Source organism: Lolium perenne, chromosome 3, assembly GCF_019359855.2.
Source record: "Lolium perenne isolate Kyuss_39 chromosome 3, Kyuss_2.0, whole genome shotgun sequence".
In the NCBI taxonomy this organism is placed as follows: domain Eukaryota; kingdom Viridiplantae; phylum Streptophyta; class Magnoliopsida; order Poales; family Poaceae; genus Lolium; species Lolium perenne.
This window is the reverse complement of record NC_067246.2, coordinates 298,180,912-298,206,462: the sequence shown is the minus strand read 5'-3', so window position 1 is coordinate 298,206,462 and position 25,551 is coordinate 298,180,912. Positions and strand designations below refer to the sequence as shown.

At 45.0% G+C, this 25,551-nt stretch overlaps 3 protein-coding genes across 5 annotated transcripts; 1 reads left to right on the top strand and 2 right to left on the bottom strand.

Annotated features, from left to right (window-relative positions):
• Positions 1-6,294: 6,294 nt before the first annotated feature.
• On the bottom strand, positions 6,295-8,239 carry LOC127345033 (uncharacterized). The gene has a single exon (XM_051371437.2). It carries the CDS (start codon positions 8,153-8,155, stop codon positions 6,464-6,466), a length of 1,692 nt encoding a protein of 563 aa, XP_051227397.1. The 5' UTR covers positions 8,156-8,239; the 3' UTR covers positions 6,295-6,463.
• A 3,825-nt stretch (positions 8,240-12,064) lies between these two features.
• LOC127345035 (ribonuclease 2) lies at positions 12,065-14,720 on the top strand. The gene is made up of 8 exons (XM_051371439.2): positions 12,065-12,501; positions 12,591-12,619; positions 12,888-12,964; positions 13,108-13,213; positions 13,581-13,672; positions 13,994-14,155; positions 14,249-14,345; positions 14,460-14,720. Exons 1-8 carry the CDS (start codon positions 12,293-12,295, stop codon positions 14,531-14,533), a joined length of 846 nt encoding a protein of 281 aa, XP_051227399.1. The 5' UTR covers positions 12,065-12,292; the 3' UTR covers positions 14,534-14,720.
• Positions 14,716-16,550, bottom strand: LOC127345034 (uncharacterized). 3 transcript variants are annotated; one of them, XR_007878384.1, is made up of 5 exons: positions 15,869-16,550; positions 15,535-15,609; positions 15,370-15,405; positions 14,877-15,120; positions 14,716-14,788 (listed from the first exon to the last, which is right to left on the bottom strand). XR_007878384.1 is itself a non-coding variant. In XM_071828577.1 (5 exons), exons 1-4 carry the CDS (start codon positions 16,052-16,054, stop codon positions 14,910-14,912), a joined length of 318 nt encoding a protein of 105 aa, XP_071684678.1. In that variant the 5' UTR covers positions 16,055-16,550; the 3' UTR covers positions 14,716-14,788; positions 14,877-14,909. The 3 variants fall into 3 exon arrangements, 2 of the variants coding, with proteins under 2 accessions (XP_071684678.1, XP_051227398.1); XM_071828577.1 differs by having other exon boundaries at positions 14,877-14,930; XM_051371438.1 differs by having other exon boundaries at positions 14,722-15,120.
• Between the last annotated feature and the right edge of the window lie 9,001 nt (positions 16,551-25,551).

Genomic DNA, 25,551 nt, shown 5'->3' with positions numbered 1-25,551 from the left:
ATGACGAGTTGCCAAAAGAAAAATGGGAGGAGGATTGGAGGAATAGGCATATGTGACCTGGAACTGCACCTTTTAGCACGACTGTTTGTTGTGATCTTGCCGATTTAGTCCATCTATATATGGAGTAGTCACACAATTTCCTTCGCGTGGCGCTTCCTATTTCTCACATGCGTGCAACTAATTAGCACCTCATACTCTCACACATGTAAGCAACTGTTATTCCGTTCCGAGATATAAACCATTTTAAACATATTTATGAACGGAGTCCGTGCATCTACAGTCGCGTCCCCGTAACCGCATCCGGCAAAAGCGTCGGATTGAGCGTTTGCGGGACAACGTTGTGTGGGGCCGAGCTTGAGGCACGTATGTTCCCATCTGCCCCCCCCCCCCCCCCCCCCAAAAAAAACCTTTTTAAAATTATAAATTCTAGCATTTGAACACACAACCAGTCTAAATACACGAAACACAAATAAATGTGTTTATTGTTTCGAATGAAAATAGAACAAACAACAAACCAAACAAATAGAGGTCAAACTAGATCAAGGCATTGACAAAATTGATGACTCTTATTTAAACCTCCACATATGCTCTACGAGATGATCTTGCAGTTGGTAACGAGCGTTCGAGTCACAGATTTCTGCATGCATGACGATTAAATCAACAAAAGATGCAAGCACCTGCTGATCAATGTCCACAAGAGGGCCCTCACACTCACAGGGACCAAGGTGCCTATCTCGAGTCTTCCGATCACTCTCGGTGATCATGTTGTGCATGATCACATGCATCACCTCCCACATTTGGTCTTGAGACCAAGTAAGAGCAGGTCCCGAACAATAGCAAATCAAGATGGAAGCACACCAAATTCATGCTCGACATCCTTCCTGCAACTCTCTTGGTGCTCAGCAAAGTGGCAACTCTTCTGACTATGCCAAAGTCCGGATTGTTTTGAAAAATATCGCCCATTTGAAATAGATGTCTTCAGCTAGATAGTAGCCCTTGGTATATGAGGTTCCATTGATCTCATAGTTACATGCATGGTGGAGCATGACATTCCACAAGTTTCGCCAACCACGAAGAGTGTTGCGTCACGTTAATATCATTGTATGATCCAACCATGCCAAAGAAAGAATGCCAAATTCATAGATTATGATCTATCATATCTTCTAGTACCACACTGCAGTTTCGTACAACCCTTGCCAATCAAATAGACAATTCTTTCATGATAAGTGCATCCAATCGTTGTGTCGTGCTTCCTTGATGTGTCGTGCTTCAGCTTGAAGTAGCCGTTGTACTCTCTCACATCATGAATAATTTCCATGAACACATCCTTGCCCATCCAATATCGCTTCCAAAAATTGTCAGCTTGTGTTGCCTCGTCAGCAAAGTAGTCGTTGTAGAGCATGGTATGTCCCTCCAACCTCTGATGCGGCTTGGACTTCTTTCTTCGAGGCTTTGAACCTCCACGACACTGCCCCTTCATCCTCTGATCGGCGTCATCAAGAATTTTTTAGGCAGACGATGATTGACATGTGCTTTGAAACGTCGGTGTCGAAGTCTTGCTTGTCATCAATGATTTGTTGGATCATCTCATCGTCGCTATCCATGTCTACGAGAAAAATAAAATCCTTAGCAATCATCGCTAGCAAGGGAGGAAAGAACCACGACCAGCGGCGCTTACTAGACAAACGGCCGAACTCCTTCAGTGCGAGGTGGACGCGCGGAGAGGCCAGCGCGTTCGAAGGCGATTCGGTGGACAACCCGTCGTGCCAATGGACGGCTAGGTGTGGCGTCACTCTAGGTTCCGTGCAGGCGAGATATTCCATCGAAATGACAGCGATTTGAGAGGCGGTGGAAGGGGTGGGAGGTAAGAAGCATCACGAAAGAAAGGCTGGAGGCAATGGCGTCGGCTTTGGTCGCTGGAAGGTGGGTACCCACGTCGTTTTTAATTGAGTCTAGCACCACCGCAACAACCCCTATATAGCAGGGACAAGCTCGGGACGCCGAACACTCTATTGTTGCGCCGGACCAGATCGGCCTTTGGGGCTCCCGACTAGGAGTGGTCAAATGTCTGGCCCAAATCGTTTTGGGGGACACGACTATATATGCAACTTAGAGCATGTTTGGTTGCCAACAATGCATTTTCTTGTATGCGTGGATATGAAAATGGTTGTTTGGATGCCCACGGGATAAAGATTACGTGCATCGCACGAACTTTAAAGCACCCAAAAAGTTGTATGAGGGGGAAAGCTCGATTCGGCCGTTGCTTGTGATGCAGCCTCATCTCGTGCCCGCTGGAGCCAAATTACACCACGCTGATGCGAGGGAGGGATGGCAGGACGCGCACCGAGGAAAATACAGCGGGAGAAATTTTGTCACCCCCCTCCTCTACCCCCTCCCCCTATTTACACCTCCCTTCCTCACCGCCCAAAGCCACACCACCATTTCGCCCCGTTCGAGCTCTCCGTCCATAGTTGTTCGTCAGTGACCAAGGTAAGGGATGTGCTCTTATCAAGCCGGTGGACCTCCGTTGCGGCAGTTCTTCCTCCGATGCCTGGCCGACATGTCATCGTCTTCCTCAGCCGGGTCTGACTGCCAGATCATGTGAGTACCTACCAACTCTAGCTTAGATCTACACTAAGGCTCAGGGTATGCGTAGGGATAGAGAGTTTTTGGTTCGATCTACTTGTTTTGCTTACTTGTTGCTTCGATCTGCAAGACATAATTACTTTGCTTAGTTTGTTTCTTTGATCTATACTTGTAGAGTACTTTTGCTAAGTTTAAGCTTTGATCTGTATGTTCTTGCTTGCTTCGATCTGTAACCGTAGAGTAGTTTAGCTTAGTTCTTGCTTGGATCTGTAAGCCTGGACTGCGTTCCTAAGATTTCTAGTGGGAGTTATTTCGTTGAACAATTGTTCATGCGATCTTCTAAGCTATATCGTCCACATATAAGTACGATAGTTGGTACAAGGATTGGTTCTACGATGTGTACAACTACTCCTTGTACCACCTATGCACTTATACATGGCAGCATGCACACAAGATTACTACTGTATTATGGTCAATATGTGTACGCACAACGTGTTTGGAACTTCACTGAACCTTGCTACCATGCTTGTTTGCTTCCCATTGTTGCATAATGTTGTCATGAGAGCTTCTATGTGTGAAAGATATAACTTGTTTACTACTATTCTTGCACTTTGCTACTTTGATTGTTTGTATAGGACGCGGCCTCCCCTGATTTGTCGCCCAAGTCTGTCATGCATGTTGTGCCACTCCGGTACATGATATCCCAGTGCCTGATAGGTACTGCCCTATCAGATACAAGAAGAACATGATATGGCATGCCGCTCTGTCCACCTTCGTGCTGAATAGGGTGTGCGAGTTGGTCATGGAAGAGAAGGCTGGAGTGTCGTTGTTCAAGAACCGTGACCTAAAAGCGATTATTGAGGCTATTCGGAAGTACACTAGCCGTGAGGTTGGTGTCGCTTAGGTCTACAACCATCTGAGTCACTGAAGAGCAAGGTGGATTTATGTATGCAAGCTGAAGAAGATGGAGGGAGTGTGTTGGGTGGAGAAGACATCAGCTATCATGATAGACGATGATGCATACATATATCTACACCAAGGTTAGCCATTGCAACTTCTCTTGCACTTCATTCACTAAGTCAATTATAATGGATGTTGTTAGCTTGCACACAAGGAAGAACTAAGTAACCCCATCATCGCAGAATGACCCTAGGGACGCGGAGCTCATCAACAAGCCCATAAAGAACTATGCTCAGATGAAGAAGATCTATACCGGTCATGTTCCAACTGATCCGCCCACTCCCGCATCGGTCCACCATGCTCTAAGCCACACGGCATAGGTGCCCCACTATCTCGTAATGACCCATGATGGCAGGATGACCTAGTTCAACGCCTTATTGACGAAGTATTACCTGTGAGGAGCCAAAGCATTGGATGCTTGTTGTCTTGGTTGTTCTGCTAATGATGAACACCACATCCATTATGTATATTTTGGGAGTAGCTATGGTTGATCTGCACTAATGGCACGTCTGTATATTTTACGAGATGATATTTATGTAACCCCTCAATTGGTGAACTTAAGTTGCATCGTGAGCTACTGCTCGTGACCTCGTGGTGCAACTCCACTGCTATAACTATTATCCGTATGCTAGTATTACATATTATGATTATGTGATCTATGTGATTACAGATTAAGTAGTGTAGCTGTTGCATTTGCTGAAACGTGATTTGTGGGCAACCAAATACAAGAGACTTTGCTTCACAACTGATGCGAAGTAAAAATTGTTTGCAACCAAACAACTTGCACAAAGTAAATTAGAGGTTGCATTTTCCCGAAAAGCATCCACGGAGCCATGTTTGCGACCAAACCCTGCTCACCAATCAGGCCCTAAGTAATAATTTTAAACGGACGACCACCCCACCGGGTGCATACAAGCTTGTATTCGACACAATGCCCATGAGTGTGCGCGTGCTGAAGATGCTTACATGTGAAAAAACGTATCCCGATGTCTTATTTTCAAAATGACCAATATATACTCCATGTGTGGCTGTGAACGCCTCCACCATCAGGGTGTATCAGGTGACAACACAACACCGGCAGTAGCAAGCTAGCCGCAGCAAATTAAGATTGTAGTGTCAGTGTGCAACAGAATTATCTGACTTACTAACAACTGACCACGACATATATGAAATAGACCTACTGGAGCAAGAGACAATTTTGCAAAAGCCAACTGCACGAGAACAGGATTTATTTCTTGGCGCAAAGTGATCGATGAGAGCAAGAGAGTGAGCAATCACAAGTTCTATTGCAGTTTAAGATCAAGGCACAATACTTTCTTTTCTACCAGCAATATATACTCCATGTGTGGCTGTGAACGCCTCCACCATCAGGGTGTATCAGGTGACAACACAACACCGGCAGTAGCAAGCTAGCCGCAGCAAATTAAGATTGTAGTGTCAGTGTGCAACAGAATTATCTGACTTACTAACAACTGACCACGACATATATGAAATAGACCTACTGGAGCAAGAGACAATTTTGCAAAAGCCAACTGCACGAGAACAGGATTTATTTCTTGGCGCAAAGTGATCGATGAGAGCAAGAGAGTGAGCAATCACAAGTTCTATTGCAGTTTAAGATCAAGGCACAATACTTTCTTTTCTACCAGGGATGACAAATCTAGTATGGGGGCAACATCTCCTGCTTGGCAGCAGGCAATCAGTCCCAGTAGGTTATCTCTGCTAATCAGCCCAGTCTCTCACCCCGGTACTCCCAGTTTTGGGAGGCAATAATTTCCAGTTTGGCCCGGTTTCTCATTAACCATCTTTTGAACCATTTTAATATTCTATGAAGTAGTCCTGCATTGTGTGTTCTAGACCCAAAAAAAACCTACAGAAGCTTCTGGTTTTCAAGAGTCACTCTAAAAGGCATCTACTCCTAATTAGGAGTGAACCAAAGACTATTCAAGACCAATACGGGATTTCGTTAACCATTTACCGCTAGCTGCTGGGAACAAAAACTTGGTCTATGTACAGCAATGCAACCATATCACAGAACTAGGTCAATGCAGTACTGACACAAGATACAAAGCTGGGTAGACACTGCTCTGTATTTTCAACACATCATGGACAAATTAGGAAGCAAAAGAAAAACTGAACCGTCTAGTACACAAAACTCGTCACATAAACTATTTTCTAGTCATGCAATTGATATTATGCTCCAAATAATGCACAAAGACTGAAAAAAATAACTGTGTAGGAGGACTGATTTATCTGCTATACATTATCAAGCACATTCCCAGTAAAGTAGTACTCCATAAGAAGAACAAATTAGTGATAAATGTCCTTAAAACAGATCAACGAAGATTATCTTCCCTAAATCAGATACTAATCAATGCCAACAAGTACTCCCTCCGATCCAAATTAATTGACTCAAATTTGTTTAGATACACATGTATCAAGAGCTAAAACACGATCCGTATCTAGACAAAGTAGAGTCAATTAATTTGGATCGGAGGGAGTAAATGAATTACAAATTAATAATATACCGCTGACATTCTAACATTGTACATGATCATAGCATATATGCATGCTCTTCTATTCATGTAATACACAATCAACTAGTACCTGCTACCGCATTGACATTTTCTTTCTAGCTTCTCTGCATCCTCTATTGGCAAGGCAGGAGATTGGATTGAAAATGGCATGCAAAAATTCTCAATTCCACAGAAGGAGCAATTCTAGACCAAAAATACATATGCATCCCTGTTGGTCCAGCATTTATAATGTAAATGCAAAATTATTTTAGGAACAAACAACAAACAGACACATACAAAAGATGGTGTTTTCATAACCTCACCATAGATGCGGAGAACAAAAAGGGGCAATGAGCCAAAAGTGATTAGTGGCTGTGTCACTCAAGTGTATCCTAAAGAAACTAAGCTTCTTGGCTGTCTTTTGACGCCTCTTCCATTTCTAATTCCTTCACTGCTACTACGAGGCTCCTTGTAATACCCTTAAGGCGTAATCCACTACCCTCTATTTCCTCCAGGAGCTTCTCAGCTGTTCTCCAGTCCATAGCCCTGAGACATATTGACTGGATAAGTTTGTTATACTCATCCATATTTGGCAGCAATCCATCTTCCTTCATCTCTTTTAGGCATTCCAGAGCCTTCTCGAACTGCTCCATCTTGCAGTAACCACGAATTAGTATGTGATACGTAACCCTGCTTAGTTTTGGGTGGATCTTCTTGGCTTGGCGGAGTAGAGAATGGGCTTCATCAATCATGCCTCCTTTAGTGTAGCCACTCATGATGACACTGTATGTATAAATATCAGGGCGCAGTCCTCGGCTCTCCATCACTCTTATCAAACCCTTTGCTTCCTCCATTTCTCCCTCTTTAGACAATCCCGTGATAACAAAGTTGAACACTGCACTACCAGGAGCTGGGCCAAGATTCACCATCCTCATCAACAACTTCTTTGCATCCTTGACATTTTTCATCCTACACAAACCGTGTATAACGGCAGCGAAGGACTTCCCTGCATGCTTAAGAGACTTCCCCTTGTATTCCTCAAGCAGCTCCAGAGCCGTACTGATGGTCTCATCATCCCTCGCCAAAGCACCAACAAGGAAATCCAAGGCCGATGTCGGAATCTGAACCTTCTTCTCCTTCGCTGCTAGGTATACCGAATGCGCATCCATCACCTTCTTCCCCTTGCAAAAGAAGGTCACGATCTCACCGGTCTTGTTCCCATCAGGGAAGCACCCAGAGCCAACCATCTTCTCACAAACACCCCACGCAGCACCAACCATGGACTTCTTCCCGGCCGCTTGAATCACAAGATAATAGCTGTCACCATCCGGAGTACAGCCAAACTCACTGAACTTGTCAAGCACCTCTAGCGCTGCCTTCGACTTCTCGAGCTTCCAGAACATTGATATCACTCTATTCAGAATCTGAGTGTTCACTGATCCTGGCACACTGCCCATTTCCTTAACCAAATCCCAGAGCATGTACGCATCCATCTTGTCGATCTCGCTGGAATCAGCAAGCTTGCCAGCGATGATTTCAAGATTGGCAAGGGTCTTGACATCGGGGTTGTTCTTCCCGGCAGACTTGAACAAGAGGAGGAGCTTTTTACCAGAGCAGTTCTCGGCGGAGAGGAGGACGGCGGCTAGGAGCGGCTCGGTGAAGTCAACGACCATGTCGGCGATGGCGGAGGGGATCTGGTCCTCCGGGGTGGACTCCACGAGGGCGCGGACGCGAGCGACCTCCTCGTCGCTGGCCTCGGCATCGGCGGCGTCGGAGGAGGCGGTGGAGACGAAGATGTCGTCGGCGTCGTCCGCATCCTCCTCCCAGAGCGCGGCCAGGTTCTCCTCGCCGTCCTCGGTGGGATCGGCCGACGCGGATACGGCGTCGGGCGAGGGGTATGGGTAGGCATCCGGCAAGGCTTCCGACGAGGAGGCGGCGGCGTCCGGGAGGGCCTCGGGAGAGGAGGAGAGGAGACGGGAGAGAAGGCGTGGCGGTGGGGCACGGGCCAAGATTCGAAGGGGGTTTGCCTGCGGCGGAGATGTGGGGGTGGAGGAGCGGCGGAGGAGGAGAGCACGAGCTCGCGAACGCCACATCGTCGTCGTCCGGCGGCGGCGGCGTAAGCGAGGTGTGGCGGTGGTTCTTTTGCGTGGGGGAGACGGGGAGTGACGGGGAGAGAGAGTGAAGGTTTCGCATTAGGGTTTAAGGCCTTAATGGGCTATTGGGCCTCTAGTAAAATTTTCTATTATTAAAAAGTTGGCTTTACCGAAAAAATGAGGCTATTTCATCAGTTCAAAAAATCTCAAAAAAATCAGTTAGAAACAGTTCAAAAAAGAAAGAAATAAGTTTTGTTTTCCATCAATACCAGCAATTTCAAAACTTGACAAAACTTTTTTTTTTTTTTGCGAATAAAAACTTGACAAAACTTATGTGCAATGGTTGAAACTCGTGTTTATTCATGAATCTGAATCTACACTGTATGCTCAATGCACTGAGAATTTTATTTGGAACTCAAGATATTAATTATGCATGCTAAAATATCCAAACGGAAACTCAATTCAGCTCCCGGGTGCATACCCTCTACCAAAAAAACATATTTTAAAGTGTTAAAAAGTTAACAAGAAATTTTACATGTACATGTTCACAATATATATATATATGTATGTTCGTCAAGTTTTGCGAAAACCCAATATTTGTTGTGCTCTATGTAAAAAAGAGAACATTTATTTTGCAAAAGCCTTATTTTGAGCACCGGATTTTGTCATTTTCACATCGAGAAGTCAATTTTTCATGAAACAATTTTGTGAGTGTGTCGCACGTGAAGATGTACGTGTAAATTTCTTGTTTCAAATTTTTGAACATTTCAAAATATGTCTAAAATGCATTTCAAAATAAAGGGAGCATCTGCTCCCATGTTCCAAAAACAACACTCTAACAAGGAAAGCTAGATTGAGTTTGAGCATTTACATGATCTAGTGCCTCCTCAACTAAACTCAATAGATATTTTATAAGTCAACGAGTTATAAAATATGCATAGCGTTCGGAAAAGAAATTACAATCTGAATCAATAGTCTCTGCTCTATTCGACTCAACACAACAGATATTTTATAAGTCAATGAATTATAAAAAAATGCATATCGTTCGGCAAAAATGCATCAGTAAATTTCTAGTAACACACATCACCAATATCCACAATAGCGCTTTTTAATTGTATTATTTTGCAAATAAACTTATTCGCAAGTTGTATTTTTTCCTTAAATTTTCATTAACATATGCAAAAGCAGATTTCTCTCCATCTACCGACAAAATCTAGCTTGAACATGTTGCCAATTAATGTGCTAGAGAATTTGCTGCAAGAGTTGGATGCTGTGTTTGATTGTCGGGTTGGTAAGATGCCTTTTTTACCTATCTAGGCTTGCCAGTTGGAACTGCCAAACCTACTACCACTGAATTGTCCCCTTTGGTTTGCCGTTTGGAAAGGAAGCTGCCATCTAGTTCTAGTTTTTTTTTATCTCAAGGAGCACGTTTGCAACTCATCAATTCTGCCCTGGCCTCCATGCCATTGCACTTTCTGTGTTCATTGCAGCTACATATTGGATTGACTAATCAATTGGATAGAATATTGAGACAGTGCTTGTGGAGGGATAAGGATGGCATGCCTAAACAGTCCCTGGCAGCCTGGGATATGATATGTAAACCTAAGTTAAAGGGAGGTTTGGGTATTGTAATCTTTCAGAAACAGAATGCAGCTTTGTTGATCAAATATCTGGATAAGTTCTATAATAAGAAGGACCTGCCTTGGGTGGACCTGATGTGGTTTGCACACTATCAGGGTAAGGTGCCTCGTGAGGAGAAACTATGTGGATCCTTTTGGTGGCGTGATGTCATGAAACAGGTTGATAATTTCAGGGGAGTGGCAGCTATAATCCATGGCAGAGGAGATACTTTGCTTTTTTGGTCAGATAATTGGAAAGTTAATGGTTCATCTCTGCCCATGAGTCATAGATATCCTAGGCTATACTCTTATGCATTATTCCCTAATGCTTCTTTGATGAAGATGTTTTATGAGGAGGATTTGGATTCAATGTTCTATTGGCCACTCTCCACACAAGCATATCAGGAGCTTGTTGAGGTAAAGCAAATTATGCAGTCGAATCCATTGACACAGGCAAATGATCAGTGGGTATATGTTTGTGGTGATCAATATGCTTTTGCCAGTTTCTATAAGCACATCCATGATTATATACAGGTGCCTAATGTATACAAATGGCTTTGGAAATCATGTTGCATTATGAAACATAAGGTGTTTGCTTGGCTATTGCTGTCACATAGGTTGAATACAAGAGATTTGCTAAAAATAATACATTGGAATGTTACTGAGGATGAGCATTGTCTTCTCTGCCCAGGAAGAGTCTTTGAGGATTGTATCCATTTATTTTTTGAATGCAATTTCAGTGTGAGAATTTGGAATTAGCTGCAAATTGAATGGACTGGAAAGGATGATATGCAGCAAGTGTTGGCAGGGGCAAGGAAAAGTTGTTCTCAGCCTTTTTTCATGGAAGTGCTCATTCTGCCTTGTTGGAATATTTGGCTGCTCAGAAATGGAAGGATATTTAGTGTTGATGCCTGCTCTTTTACTAGATGTAAGGGGAAGTTTATTCATGATATATCTTTGCTGCAACATAGGATCAAAGCAAAACATAAGGATAGGTTGCTCTCCTGGATTAGGTCTCTGCCTTAGAGCCTTGCTCATGTTCTTGTCTTTCTGTTGTACATAGTTGTTCTTTTAACTTTCTTCTGTACATAGATATTTTTTACTTGGTATAATAAATTATTGTGGGGCCTTTGCCTCACAGTCTTGGGTAAAAAAAAAATCTAGCTTGAGCTACTCAGAGTCAAGTAAAGAAAAAGACTCGGTACTCAAGGTGTGAATAACATTATTTAGAGGCCGTAAGATGAGAAGAGCCTTTTTTTGGAACATTCATTCCTAGGGTCTTGCTCCACCTTTCTACCTCTTTGTGGTTTGATATGGTATTGAAATGTTTGTGGTTACCATTATCTAGAATAAGGTGAATATACTAAATTTAGCTACAGATGAGAAGCAGAACGTTCGATTGCGTAGAGAACTTCTTTTTCTCCGTAGTAGCAAAAACTAGTCCATGCATGATACCTAGACACCTAGTCCATGATACCTAGCCACTTGTCATTTTAACCAAAAGACGTCGTTTCACTTATTGCTCACCTCCATGGTCAAAAGACCAACATTTTGAGTGTAGAGAGGTTCGGAGTAGACACTCCTGCATCTAAGAATATATCTTAAATTCTTCTATTTTTGTACTCTCCCTGTTCCATAAATCTTGTCGTATTTTAGTTTAAATTTGAACTAAAACCATAACAAGAATTATATAACGGAGGAAGTAACAAATTTTACACATGTAGTTGACCGGGAATTATTGTAGCTTATGTTGGCCAAATCATAAACAACTTAACCAAAATGTTGGCACGGCAAATATTTGGAGGCAATATCCAGCTAAAATCAAAAAATACCTTTAAAATTTTAATAAACTAATGAATCTCTTGCATGAAAAGAGTTCAATATGTATGATCTAGTAATAGGCCAATATCGGCCACAATATTTTGATGTTCTGCAAAATAAGTGATACAAACTCGTGGAATTGTACTACATCTCCCTGATCACCTAGATAGACCAACGAACTCTTTTAACCTGCTACAACCGTCAGCTACCGGCACAGGAACAAACACCTTGGACACGAGAACCAAAAAGACACATAATCACAACAAAGTTACTCGTGAAAAATAACTTAGGACTTGTGCGTTCCATCGAAGCATAACTGGAATAGCCTGTGACTTGCTGCTGCTTCCATGGTATATCTTTGTTTTTTTGAATGGTACTCGGTGCCATGGTATACTTTGGCAACCCAATACACGTTAATTTGTGACTAGCGTAGACTTGTACCCTCCATGGAAGCAAGCTTCGGCAGAGGAAGAAACCCAAAGACGTGGGGGGCGTATTACTCGATACGACGTCAAGCTAATTGCTCAAATTCAGCTAGCCAATCATATGTAACCTGGCATGTACCGCAAGCTACTCTTTGAGGAACCAAACCATAAATTGCAGTTTCTGGGGTAGCTCATGGTGGTCGATAGCACGTAGATAGATCCGGAGATTCGGACAGGACCGAGCCAATAACCGAAGGCCCGGCAGCAGATCAATGGAGACGACGAGGCGCGGGAGGCGGCTCCTCGTATCGCTCTCCTTCCTCTGCCTTGCCGTGCTGCTCGCGACGGCGTCGACGTCGCCGGCGACGGCCGGGAGGAAGCGGCGGATGGCCGGGTTCGACTACTACGTGCTGGCGCTGCAGTGGCCGGGCAGCGTCTGCCGGCAAACCAACCACTGCTGCAGCTCCAACGGCTGCTGCCGGTAGGTGCCCATTCCATCCCCTCTCTAGCTCATTGTCCATGAGAAAGTTGCTTCAGCAAGCTCATCTCTTTTCCCTTTGCGCTCTGCAGATCAAACCCTCTGAACTGGTTCACAATCCGTAAGTGTTGGTACAATACTTGGTTTGATTTGAGACGCTAGTGAAAATGCAGCCACGAATCGATTGGCTTTTCTTGTTTACTCCAGCTCTGCTCGTCCTGAAATGCATTTGATCTTGGGTTGGGCGATGTTTAGAGTTCAGAAACAGAATCTTTAACATGAGGATCGCATATAATATACTCGTATATTATTTTTGCCAGATACCGAGAATTTATGTCGGAAAACAGCATCGAATCGCAAATAATTTTATTTTTGTTTGTTGGGGACAGATGGGCTGTGGCCACAGTACAGCTACGGTGGGTGGCCTTCATGCTGCAGACAAACCACCCCATTCAACATGAACAAGGTATGAATTCACTTGTTCGCAAGTATGTCGACGCGGTCCAATCATTATCCCACCCCCTGGCTCAGAATGAAATTCTCTGAGTTTTGCAAGCACATTATGTCAATGTGCTTAAACTAGTTGTGCTTTGGTTTTGGCTACCGCAGATCGCGATGCTGAGGCCGATACTGGAGAGGTACTGGCCGTCCCTGTACTGCGGCGATTCCTCCACCTGCTTCGGCAGAAGGGGCCCGTTCTGGGTGCATGAGGTTAGTTGGTGAATTGGCATATCGATTGACATCTGATCAAGGAAACATACGGCTCGCTCACGACACAAAGCTTTTTCTCTTTTGTTTCTGTCGTGCATGTGCTGATGTTTCGCTGGACTGCATTCGTCAGTGGGGTACGTACGTATGTGGTTTCTGAATTTACTTTTTTTTTGGTTGGTTTGAGATAGCTTATCACGTGTACCACGCGATTGGTTTCTGTATTTACTTTTTTTTTTTGGTTGTTTTAAGATAGCTTATCACGTGTACCACGCGCTTGGTTTCTGAATTTACTGACAGAAGAAAAATACAGTTCTGCTGATCCTAATCTTCTGTATCTTACATTCGAAGTCTCTCTTTGTTCGCCGTTGCAGAGACTCATGGAACGTGTGCTTACCCTGAAATACAGGACGAGTACGACTACTTCTCCACCGCACTCTACCTCTACAGCAAATACAATGTCACCGTAAGTTAGGAGTACAGAGCAAGTATCTGAGGTTTCAGCATGTTTTTTTCCCTATTGCTATGCTTTGTAATCCTGTGATTTGACAAATTTGAACATGCAGTCTAACCTCCTTTTAAAACTCGTTTGCCTAGGATCAAGACATTTTTTTCCTGTGTTTTCCTTCGTGTTCCATCCAAATGACTGTTCCTACAATGTTCCTCTATTTTGCAATCATCTGTTTTTACCTGCATTTCTACAAAATTCATCTGTTTTCCCTATTTCTCTGCTTTGTAATGCTGTGACTTGATCCATAGAAACCCTAACGCAGTCTGCTCTCTGCAGAAAGCCCTGAGGAAAGCGCACATCTACCCACGGAATGGCAGGAAATACGAGGTAGGGCACATCGTGGCCGCCATCGACCACGCCTTCGGGAGGCTGCCGCATATCGTCTGCAAGAACGGCTCCGTCCAGGAGCTCAGGCTTTGCTTCCACAAGGACTACCAGGTACCTACCACAATGCCGACGACGTCCTCTGTAGTTCCGCAGCAGCAAAATTTCTGCCGTAGTTGTGAAGCATGGATATCTCATCTTGTGCAGCCCCGGGATTGCGGGTCGGAGACTGACGATGCATGGTCGAGCAGCAGGAGGAGCCATTGCCCTCGATACGTCACCCTGCCATCCTACAAAAAGTCTGGTAATGTTAAAATCGCTTCTTGATCAGCCCATCATCGTCTACTCAAACATGCCAAGGCAAACTGCTAGTAGTAGTATTTTCTGCAAGAGTTTTGCTGACTACGATTATGTACAGCGATGGCGAACGCCACAGAGGGAGGACTGAGGAACCGAGCGAACAACGAGCCGCGTGCGTACGGACAGAGCTAGCTGTCACGCCTGAAGCCTCACCTGTTGTCGATAACAGCTTCAGTGAGTCCTGTAAACTAGCTAGTGGGCCGTGGGCCAGGTAAGGGGTTGGGCTTGGGTCGAGTGAGTGTCGAGTCAATCTATAAGACCCTGAACTTGTAATGTCAAAGGCATCAAATGGAATTTTTCGATAATGAGTGTTTTACTAGCAAAATTTGCCCATGCGTTGCACCGGGAGAAACCAATATATTGGTCACATATTTGTTTATTCGCAACCTACATAATCAATCCCAACAAAAAGATTACAAGCTCCTCGCTAAATATGTCGAATAAATACACAAACATAAACAATGCAATATTTTACCTTGTGGGAGATACTCGTATGTTAAATTATTTGTTATATGTTTATCATCTTCCGCTGAAATTGGAGATAAGGCCAGTTGGTGATGGAGAAAATAGATCTTCATTCATCAATTCTAAACTAACAGAGTTAGAATATTCCGAAACGATAGATCATCTAAAACACATGTTTTAGAACTTTTGTTCTATTTTAGAGGCCTATTATCAAAATCATCAACATTGGTTGATTCGATGTTGAGATCAATTTCCTGAAATAACAAAAATGTTATAATCGGATTATTCAAATAATTATTCAGAAAGCAATGCATAAAAATTGATGCTATTATTTGTGATTAATATTTTTTTAGCACAGTCATATAATTCATCTATTATAGCATTGCACCACATATTCTGCTTCCAATCTACTACGTGTACATCTGAAGGATAGAGCATACTTTGATACTTGCTGCAGCATACACCATGCTAGAAAAAACTCACATAAGCTATTCAAATTTTACCTCCTCATCCGTAGAAACAGATACTTCCTCACTTTTCTGCAAGAAACAAACACATCTGACTGCTATACTGATTTTTTTCGCCATGATATGTAGAGTAATCAAGATCTTTTGTCAATTTGTTTTGTTGTTTTCAGAAAAAACTAATAGAAGCTATTGCAAATTTACCTCGACATCCATAGAAACAGATGACTTGACTTCAGTTATTGCTGCCATCTCTTGTCCTGCTCCTGCCTCAGTTCTCTGCAAGATACAAACGCTCAACGATTCATTGTCTGACTACAGATAAATAGGGAGATACTGAAAAACTTTGCCATGGTTTGTAGACTAATCAATCTGCAGTGTTGCTTCCACATCAATTATCTGCAAACGATGAATGATTCATTATCTGACTACAAATAAGGAGATACTGAAAAACTAATCAATCAGCAGTTCAGCACAGATGTTAGCCGGAAGAACAAACCACACGAATTCAGCAAATCCATCAGTACTAATGACGTACCTCGGGTGGAATTTGTGCGCCCAGCGCCTGCGTCTCGTCGACGGCGCCCGCGTAGTAGCTTCCGCCGCCGCCGACGCACTCGAGGCCGCGCTCCGGTTGCATCAGGAATTCCTCGGGTAGGCTCCCTTGGTCGTTGCTCCCGCCGTGGCACGACATCGTCTGCGGCTGGAAGCCATCGTAACCCATGTCCAGCGCGAGGTGCCCCGGCTCCAAGGCGTAGTCATAGCCAGCGACGTGAGCTGTTCGAGATCGAGCCGGCCGTCGGCGGGCAAGCCGAGAGCACCCATCTTGTCGGCCGCGTCCCTCAACGTGGCGTCGATGGTCTCGAGCACCTTCCACACCTCGTCCACCGTCATGTCGTTGAGCGCCGCGTCCCAGTCGGGCAGCGCACCCGGCCGCGCCCTAGCGAGCTTCGTCGTTCCCTTGCCCAGCTCGGCCATGAGGTAGCTCCGGCGCGTGTGCTGCGCGCGCGTCTCCGGCGGGATGGCGGCGGCGGGGTACCTCTCGAGGACACCCTCTTCCGAATCCCACACGAGCCGCGGAGCCCCGGCGCCGCCGAAGGCGGCGGGGGCGCAGACGAGCGCGACGGGAACGCCGCAGAGCGTGGCGAGCAAGAGCACTGGTCTGGGGGACCCAGGTGGGTGTAGGCATCGGCGGCGCACGACCTTGGGGATTGTACTGTGAGGGGATTTTTCGGGGTGAGAAGAAAAATAAGGAGTCAACCTAGGCGGTGGCATGGTCTGTAATTTCTACCGAAGAGTAGGGGTAAGTTAAAAACGGACGAAAAATTAGGGGAGAAACCTTCCTTCCTTTATTATTAGGTATAGATATAGATTACTTACTTGAAAGCAATACATCCGGTCTCTAAATAGGTAGGATACATACAGCTGTTCCAATCCACAAATTACAACGAAAAACTCTAGTTCTTGAAAAATACACAAAAGGACCGATAAACATAACTACGACGAATGAAAGTTGATCCGCAAGGTCATCTATGTTGGGAAAAAAATCCCTCGCCGTATCCTCCAGTCGTGTAGATATCTTCGTAAAAAGGTCGTGATGTTCCGCACGCTGTAGAGAATGGAATAGAACGATATTACGTGTATCTCATCCTCTACCTTTGAAACCCACCTCCTGCTTGCTTTCTCAGCCCATATTCCCTTCTCCGGTCGATCTCGTTTGAATTCAAACACGAGGTCGTGACATCAGTGGACTCCATCAGCATGTTATCGTTCTACATAGTGTTAAACTCCTGGCAAACCTGACGATAGCGACGTGACGAACTAAAAGAAATGTCACTTGGGGTAAGAAGCCCTCTAAGCACTTCAATGGAAGATATTTGGGTGTGTACGGAGAGAAAGAGGGCGCTAGCACTCGAAATCAGGATCTCGTGATTAGGACAAGTATCAACACCTGCCAACCATCCGGGCAATATCTTGGTTCAAGCGACGTAACAAACTGTCGGATTGTCGTCAGTTCTCTTGCAGAATGTAGGTGATCTGCACAAAAGATGGATGTCAGAGTTTTTTTTCTTGCGAAACACAGTATAGACGCAAACGCTTACACAAATGTATATACACTCATCCCTACGAACCCAAGCACACTCTACCTCTATGAGCACATTCGAGTAACTGAGTTCAAGAAATTAATCCAACGGATCTTGAGATTGATGAAGTCACCACGAACGACTCGGTGTCGACGAAAGCGTCCCCTACCACTGAAAAATATTCCACTTTTTGGTGAAACATCAAAATGTCAGTGTAACTCCACATTTTAATGAAACATCAAAGTGTCAGTGTAACTTATAAGATGTACTGGTTATCAGCACAAGTGTAAATTAATCACGGGTCGACGGTGTACTTGTGAAGACGGCACGGCAGCATTATCAAAGGCACGAGAGATCGAGCCGAGCCGAGCTTGCGCGCTCTCTTCCCTTAGGCTGGTGCCATTGCAGGCGATAGGCGGGGCGGTACCGCCCGGCGCGGGGCGGGAGAGGGGCGGGAGGCCGGCGAGACGAGAGGGAGGGGCGCCGGCGGGGCGCCGGCGCTATCGCCCGCTCCCGCCCGGCCGCCGCCCGCGTTGGCGGCGAGAGCGAGGCGGGAGAGGGGCGAGAGGCGGGGCGGCGCGATGGCGGGGTGGGGCGAGAGGGCGGCGGGCGTTAGGGCGGGCGAGAGCGGGCGAGAGTGGGGCGGGAGGCGGGCATTATGCGGGCGAGAGGCGGGCGAGAGCGGGCGAGAGTGGGGCGGGAGTGGCTAACGGCTAGCTGACTTGGCGCGACGCGATTCGTCCACGTCAGCTAGCCGTTGCTGGTTCAAAAAACCCTATAAATACCCCCATATGTTTTCAGTCATTCCACACCTCCACTCTCCATTTCCACTCCACTCAACGCCATGTCTTTGTCCAGCAGCAGTTCGAGCGACGGAGTGGAGGGTGATTTCATCGCTGCATTCCAGGAGGAGTATGAGGAGGAGATGCTCAATGAGGAGGTGGTGCCAAGACGTCGGCGCCGCCGAGAGTTCATCAGGCGTGATCGTCTGGGTGCCCACGAGAGGCTCTTTGAGGACTACTTCGCCGACGACTGCAACTATCCTCCGAGCTACTTTCGGCGAAGGTATCGGATGAGACGATCCCTCTTCCTGACCATTGTGGCTAGATTGGGTGAATACTCTCCGTATTTCACCCAAAGAAATGATGCTCTCAACCGTGCTGGTTTCTCTCCCCTGCAAAAGTGTCTTTGCGGCTTTGCGTACGGTAGCTTATGGAGCCGCTGCAGATACAATAGATGAGTGGCTTAAGTTAGCTAGACAAACTTCATCAGATTGTCTAGATAGATTCTGTGAAGGCATCATTGAGTGTTACGGGGAGACGTTTTGCCGTCGCCCAACTGTGGAGGATACTCAGCGGCTGTTAGCGAAAGCCGAGGAGCGTGGCTTTCCGGGCATGTTAGGGAGCATCGATTGCATGCATTGGCAGTGGAGGAACTGCCCAGTGGCTCATGCTGGCCAATTCACAAGGGGAGACATCAAACACCCTACCATAATCTTAGAAGCCGCTGCGTCGTATGATCGTTGGATCTGGCATGCCTTTTTTGGAGTGGCCGGGTCCAACAACGACGTCAATGTACTCAACCAGTCGCCGTTGTTCACTGATGTGCTTAGGGGAGAAGCACCCGTAGTGAACTTCACGGTGAATGGACACGAGTACCACTATGGTTACTACCTTGCCGACGGCATCTACCCCTCCTGGCCGGTTGTTGTGGGTATACTTTATGGGTATATCAACGACATGGCTTGGATCCGGCATGCCCGGGTGGCCCACCGACGGTGATGGTGGCATGTGGCCCATCGGGCGGCCCAGTTGCTGTTGATCGTGAAGGATGAAGTCCAGCCCAGAAACGAGGAGCCGGATCTTAACCGACCTACGAAGGAGGCCGGATCCGTGGAGGCCCATAAAGTATCCGGATCCAGCACGGCCTAGAAGGAAGGCGGATCCTTGACGTACACGGCAAGATATTGTACCGTAGTTAGGTAACTTGTATTCCGGCTAGGACTCTCCATGTAAACCCTAGATCCATGCGCCTATATAAGCCGGATCCCGGGAGCCCTAGAGAGACAACCACAACTCATTGTAACAACGCGAAAGCGCCCAGATAATTCCAGACAAGCAGCAGTAGGCCCTGTCATCGTGCAGGTGTTCTGAAGCTGGGTAAATCGCGTACCACCGTCCCGTGTGCACTCCGCCCTATGGCCCCTACTTCTTCTCCCCCTCGTGAGGATCCCTCCTCCGAAGTACCGTCGAATAGGCAACGACAGTTGGCGCCCACCGTGGGGCCTGTGGCGTCTGGAGGCCGGAACCGGGAGGGTTCCGCCATGGGAAGCTACGACGACACCATCGTTGTGGGGCGCGTCCTCTACGCCGGAAATCTGCCGATCGTCCCTCCGGATGAATGTTGGATTCCGGCTAGGACAAACCCCGTCAAGCTCTCCATCGTCCCAGTTGGCGGCATACACATCTTCATCGGGGAAACCGTCGATTCCAACGGAAACCCACTGGTAAGTAACGCAGACGCGACCGCCGCAGAGCTGGACGCTGTCGCGAAGATCCGATTTGAGATGCAGGAGCTTCCCAAGGAAGATTCCGCCTTGGATCTGGAAAAATCAAAGCCCACCCAATCCGCCCCTTAGCAGGAAACAACGGTGGAAGACCAATGCAGATCCGCCTGGGTCTCCCAGGTGTTAGAAAAGCAGAGGTGCCACTTCGTACACTTTTTGGCCCATACCGCCGGAACCGCCCCTCAAGAAGACGGAGCTGGTCCTGAGCAGGTAGAGGCACCGGAAAACGACGCGGATCCGGATCAGACTGAGCCTGTCGGAGAAAGCGAAACTCCGGTTGAAGAGTCGATCTTGGGCAATCTGAGCCCAATTTCGGGAGATACCCCCTCCATGGATACCGAAGAGTTCGATCGTAAGATAAGGGAATACGGATACGGTGATCAGCCTGAAGTTGAATCCGCCCAGCCTAAGCAGGTTCTCGCAACCGTAGCAGCGCTGGGACAACCTGGATCAGAAGAGGCAACCAACCAATCCGACCCTCAGCCATCCCGCCAAGGATCTCCAATGTCACGGGAGCGACCTGATGCGTGTGGTTGGCACGTCCGTTGGGAACCCCAAGAGGAAGGTGTGATGCGCACAGCGGCAAGTTTCCCTCAGTAAGAAACCAAGGTTTAATCGGACCAGTAGGAGTCAAGAAGCACGTTGAAGGTTGATGGCGGCGGGATGTAGTGCGGCGCAACACCAGTGATTCCGGCGCCAACGTGGAACCTGCACAACACAACCAAAGTACTTTGCCCCAACGAAACAGTGAGGTTGTCAATCTCACCGGCTTGCTGTAACAAAGGATTAACCGTATTGTGTGGAAGATGATTGTTTGCAGAAAACAGTAGAACAAGTATTGCAGTAGGTTGTATTTCAGTAAAGAGAATTGGACCGGGGTCCACAGTTCACTAGAGGTGTCTCTCCCATAAGACGAACAGCATGTTGGGTGAACAAATTACAGTTGGGCAATTGACAAATAAAGAGAGCATGACAATGCACATACATATCATGATGAGTATAGTGAGATTTAATTGGGCATTACGACAAAGTACATAGACCGCCATCCAACTGCATCTATGCCTAAAAAGTCCACCTTCAGGTTATCATCCGAACCCCCTCTAGTATTAAGTTGCAAAGCAACAGACAATTGCATTAAGTATGGTGCGTAATGTAACTAGTGACTACATCCTTGAACATAGCACTAATGTTTTATCCCTAGTGGCAACAGCACAACACAACCTTAGAACTTTCTGTCACTTTGTCCGGTGTCAATGCGAGGCATGAACCCACTATCGAGCATAAGTACTCCCTCTTGGAGTTACAAGCATCTACTTGGCCAGAGCATCTACTAGTAACGGAGAGCATGCAAGATCATAAACAACACATAAGCATAACTTTGATAATCAACATAACAAGTATTCTCTATTCATCGGATCCCAACAAACGCAACATATAGAATTACAGATAGATGATCTTGATCATGTTAGGCAGCTCACAAGATCCGACAATGATAGCACAATGGGGAGAAGACAACCATCTAGCTACTGCTATGGACCCATAGTCCAGGGGTAGACTACTCACACATCACACCGGAGGCGACCATGGCGGCGTAGAGTCCTCCGGAGATGATTCCCCTCTCCGGCAGGTGCCGGAGGCGATCTCTGGATCCCCCGAGATGGGATCGGCGGCGGCGTCTCCGGGAAGGTTTTCCGTATCGTGGCTCTCGTGCGGGGTTTCGTCACGGAGGCTATTTGTAGGCGGAAGGGCAGGTCAAGAGGCGGCACGGGGCCCCACACCACAGGCCGCGCGGCCAAGGGGGCCGCGCCGCCCTAGGGTGTGGCCCCTCCGTGGCCCCTCTTCGTCTCTCCTTCGGACTTGGAAGCTTCGTGGAAAAATAGGCCCCTGGGCTTTGATTTCGTCCAATTCCGAGAATATTTCCTTACTAGGATTTACGAAACCAAAAACAATGAGAAAACAAGAATCGGCACTTCGGCATCTTGTTAATAGGTTAGTTCCGTAAAATGCACGAATATGACATAAAGTGTGCATAAAACATGTAGATAACATCAATAATGTGGCATGGAACATAAGAAATTATCGATACGTCGGAGACGTATCAGCATCCCCAAGCTTAGTTCTGCTCGTCCGAAGCGAGTAAAACGATAACACGGATAATTTCTGGAGTGACATGCCATCATAATCTTGATCATACTATTTGTAAAGCATATGTAGTGAATGCAGCGATCAAAACAATATATATGACATGAGTAAACAAGTGAATCATAAAGCAAAGACTTTTCATGAATAGCACTTCAAGACAAGCATCAATAAGTCTTGCATAAGAGTTAACTCATAAAGCAATAATTCAAAGTAAAGGCATTGAAACAACACAAAAGAAGATTAAGTTTCAGCGGTTGCTTTCAACTTGTAACATGTATATCTCATGGATATTGTCAACATAGAGTAATATAATAAGTGCAATAAGCAAGTATGTAGGAATCAATGCACAGTTCACACAAGTGTTTGCTTCTTGAGGTGGAGAGAAATAGGTGAACTGACTCAACATTGAAAGTAAAAGAATGGTCCTCCATAGAGGAAAAGCATCGATTGCTATATTTGTGCTAGAGCTTTGATTTTGAAAACATGAAACAATTTTGTCAACGGTAGTAATAAAGCATATGCATCATGTAAATTATATCTTATAAGTTGCAAGCCTCATGCATAGTGTACTAATAGTGCCCGCACCTTGTCCTAATTAGCTTGGACTACCGGATCATCACAATGCATTGTTTTTACCAAGTGTCACAAAGGGGTACCTCTATGCCGCCCGTACAAAGGTCTAAGGAGAAAGCTCGCATTGGATTTCTCGCTATTGATTATTCTTCAACTTAGACATCCATACCGGGACAACATAGACAACAGATAATGGACTCCTCTTTTATGCATAAGCATATAACAACAATTAATAATTTTCTCATTTGAGATTTGAGGATTGTTGTCCAAAACTGAAACTTCCACCATGGAGCATGGCTTTAGTTAGCGGCCCAATGTTCTTCTCTAACATATGCATGCTTAACCATAAGGTGGTAGATCTCTCTTACTTCAGACAAGACGGACATGCATAGCAACTCACATGAAATTCAACAATGAATAGTTGATGGCGTCCCGATAAACATGGTTATCGCACAACAAGCAACTTAATAAGAGATAAAGTGCATAATTACATATTCAATACCACAATAGTTTTTAAGCTATTTGTCCCATGAGCTATATATTGCAAAGGTGAATGATGGAATTTTAAAGGTAGCACTCAAGCAATTTACTTTGGAATGGCGGAAAATACCATGTAGTAGGTAGGTATGGTGGACACAAATGGCATAGTGGTTGGCTCAAGTATTTTGGATGCATGAGAAGTATTCCCTCTCGATACAAGGTTTAGGCTAGCAAGGCTTATTTGAAACAAACACAAGGATGAACCGGTGCAGCAAAACTCACATAAAAGACATATTGAAAACATTATAAGACTCTACACCGTCTTCCTTGTTGTTCAAACTCAATATTAGAAATTATCTAGACCTTAGAGAAACCAAATATGCAAACCAAATTTTAGCATGCTCTATGTATTTCTTCATTAATGGGTGCAAAGCATATGATGCAAGAGCTTAATCATGAGCACAACAATTGCCAAGTATCACATTACCCAAGACATTAATAGCAATTACTACATGTATCATTTTCCAATTCCAACCATATAACAATTTAACGAAGGAGAAACTTCGCCATGAATACTATGAGTAGAAACCAAGGACATACTTGTCCATATGCTACAGCGGAGCGTGTCTCTCTCCCATAAAGTGAATGCTAGGATCCATTTTATTCAAACAAAACAAAAACAAAAACAAACCGACGCTCCAAGAAAAAGCACATAAGATGTGATGGAATAAAAATATAGTTTCAGGGGAGGAACCTGATAATGTTGTCGATGAAGAAGAGGATGCCTTGGGCATCCCCAAGCTTAGATGCTTGAGTCTTCTTGATATATGCAGGGGTGAACCACCGGGGCATCCCCAAGCTTAGAGCTTTCACTCTCCTTGATCATGTTGCATCATACTCCTCTCTTGATCCTTGAAAACTTCCTCCACACCAAACTCGGAACAACTCATTAGAGGGTTAGTGCACAATATAAATTGACATATTCAGAGGTGACACAATCATTCTTAACACTTCTGGACATTGCATAATGCTACTGGACATTAGTGGATCAAAGAAATTCATCCAACATAGCAAAAGAGGCAATGCGAAATAAAAGGCAGAATCTGTCAAAACAGAACAGTTCGTATTGACGAATTTTAAAATGGCACCAGACTTGCTCAAATGAAAATGCTCAAATTGAATGAAAGTTGCGTACATATCTGAGGATCATGCACGTAAATTGGCTTAATTTTCTGAGCTACCTACAGGGAGGTGGACCCAGATTCGTGACAGCAAAGAAATCTGGAACTGTGCAGTAATCCAAATCTAGTACTTACTTTTCTATCAACGGCTTAACTTGGCACAACAAAACACAAAACTAAGATAAGGAGAGGTTGCTACAGTAGTAAACAACTTCCAAGACACAAAATAAAAACAAAGTACTGTAGGTAAAAACATGGGTTGTCTCCCATAAGCGCTTTTCTTTAACGCCTTTCAGCTAGGCGCAGAAAGTGTGTATCAAGTATTATCAAGAGACGAAGTGTCAACATCATAATTTGTTCTCATAATAGAATCAAAAGGTACCTTCATTCTCTTTCTAGGGAAGTGTTCCATACCTTTCTTGAGAGGAAATTGATATTTTATATTACCTTCCTTCATATCAATAATAGCACCAACAGTTCGAAGAAAAGGTCTTCCCAATATAATGGGACAAGATGCATTGCATTCAATATCCAAGACAACAAAATCAACGGGGACAAGGTTATTGTTAACGGTAATGCGAACATTATCAACTTTCCCCAAAGGTTTCTTTGTAGAATGATCAGCAAGATTAACATCCAAATAACAATTTTTCAGCGGTGGCAAGTCAAGCATATTATAAATTTTCTTAGGCATAACAGAAATACTTGCACCAAGATCACATAAAGCATTACAATCAAAATCTTTAACCTTCATCTTAATGATGGGCTCCCAACCATCCTCTAGCTTTTTAGGAATAGAGACTTCACGCTCTAGTTTCTCTTCTCTAGCTTTTATGAGAGCATTTGTAATATGATGCGTGAAAGCCAAATTTATAGCACTAGCATTAGGACTTTTAGCAAGTTTTTGCAAGAACTTTATAACTTCAGAGATGTGGCAATCATCAAAATTCAAACCATTATAATCTAAAGCAATGGGATCATCATCCCCAATGTTGGAAAAAATTTCAGCAACTTTATCACAGCAGTTTCAATGATTTTAGCGATTTAGGCTTTTTCGCGCTTTGCATTAGAAGTGGAAACATTGCTAACACCAATTCTTTTATTAGTATTAGTAGGAGGTGCAGCAACATGTGTAGCATTAGCATTACTAGTGGTGGTAATAGTCCAAACTTTAGCTATATTCTTCTCTTTAGCT

Coding starts and splice junctions, on each gene's coding strand:
- LOC127345035 (XM_051371439.2), top strand. CDS start 12,293: ATGGAGACGACGAGGCGCGGGAGGCGGCTCCTCGTATCGCTCTCCTTC. Junction 12,965..13,107: donor CCCCATTCAACATGAACAAG/GTATGAATTCAC, acceptor TGGCTACCGCAG/ATCGCGATGCTGAGGCCGAT. Junction 14,346..14,459: donor GCCATCCTACAAAAAGTCTG/GTAATGTTAAAA, acceptor GATTATGTACAG/CGATGGCGAACGCCACAGAG.
- LOC127345033 (XM_051371437.2), bottom strand. CDS start 8,155: ATGTGGCGTTCGCGAGCTCGTGCTCTCCTCCTCCGCCGCTCCTCCACC.
- LOC127345034 (XM_051371438.1), bottom strand. CDS start 16,054: ATGGGTTACGATGGCTTCCAGCCGCAGACGATGTCGTGCCACGGCGGG. Junction 15,610..15,868: donor GCGCACAAATTCCACCCGAG/GTACGTCATTAG, acceptor TGTATCTTGCAG/AGAACTGAGGCAGGAGCAGG. Junction 15,121..15,369: donor CTGTTTCTACGGATGAGGAG/GTAAAATTTGAA, acceptor TTGTTATTTCAG/GAAATTGATCTCAACATCGA.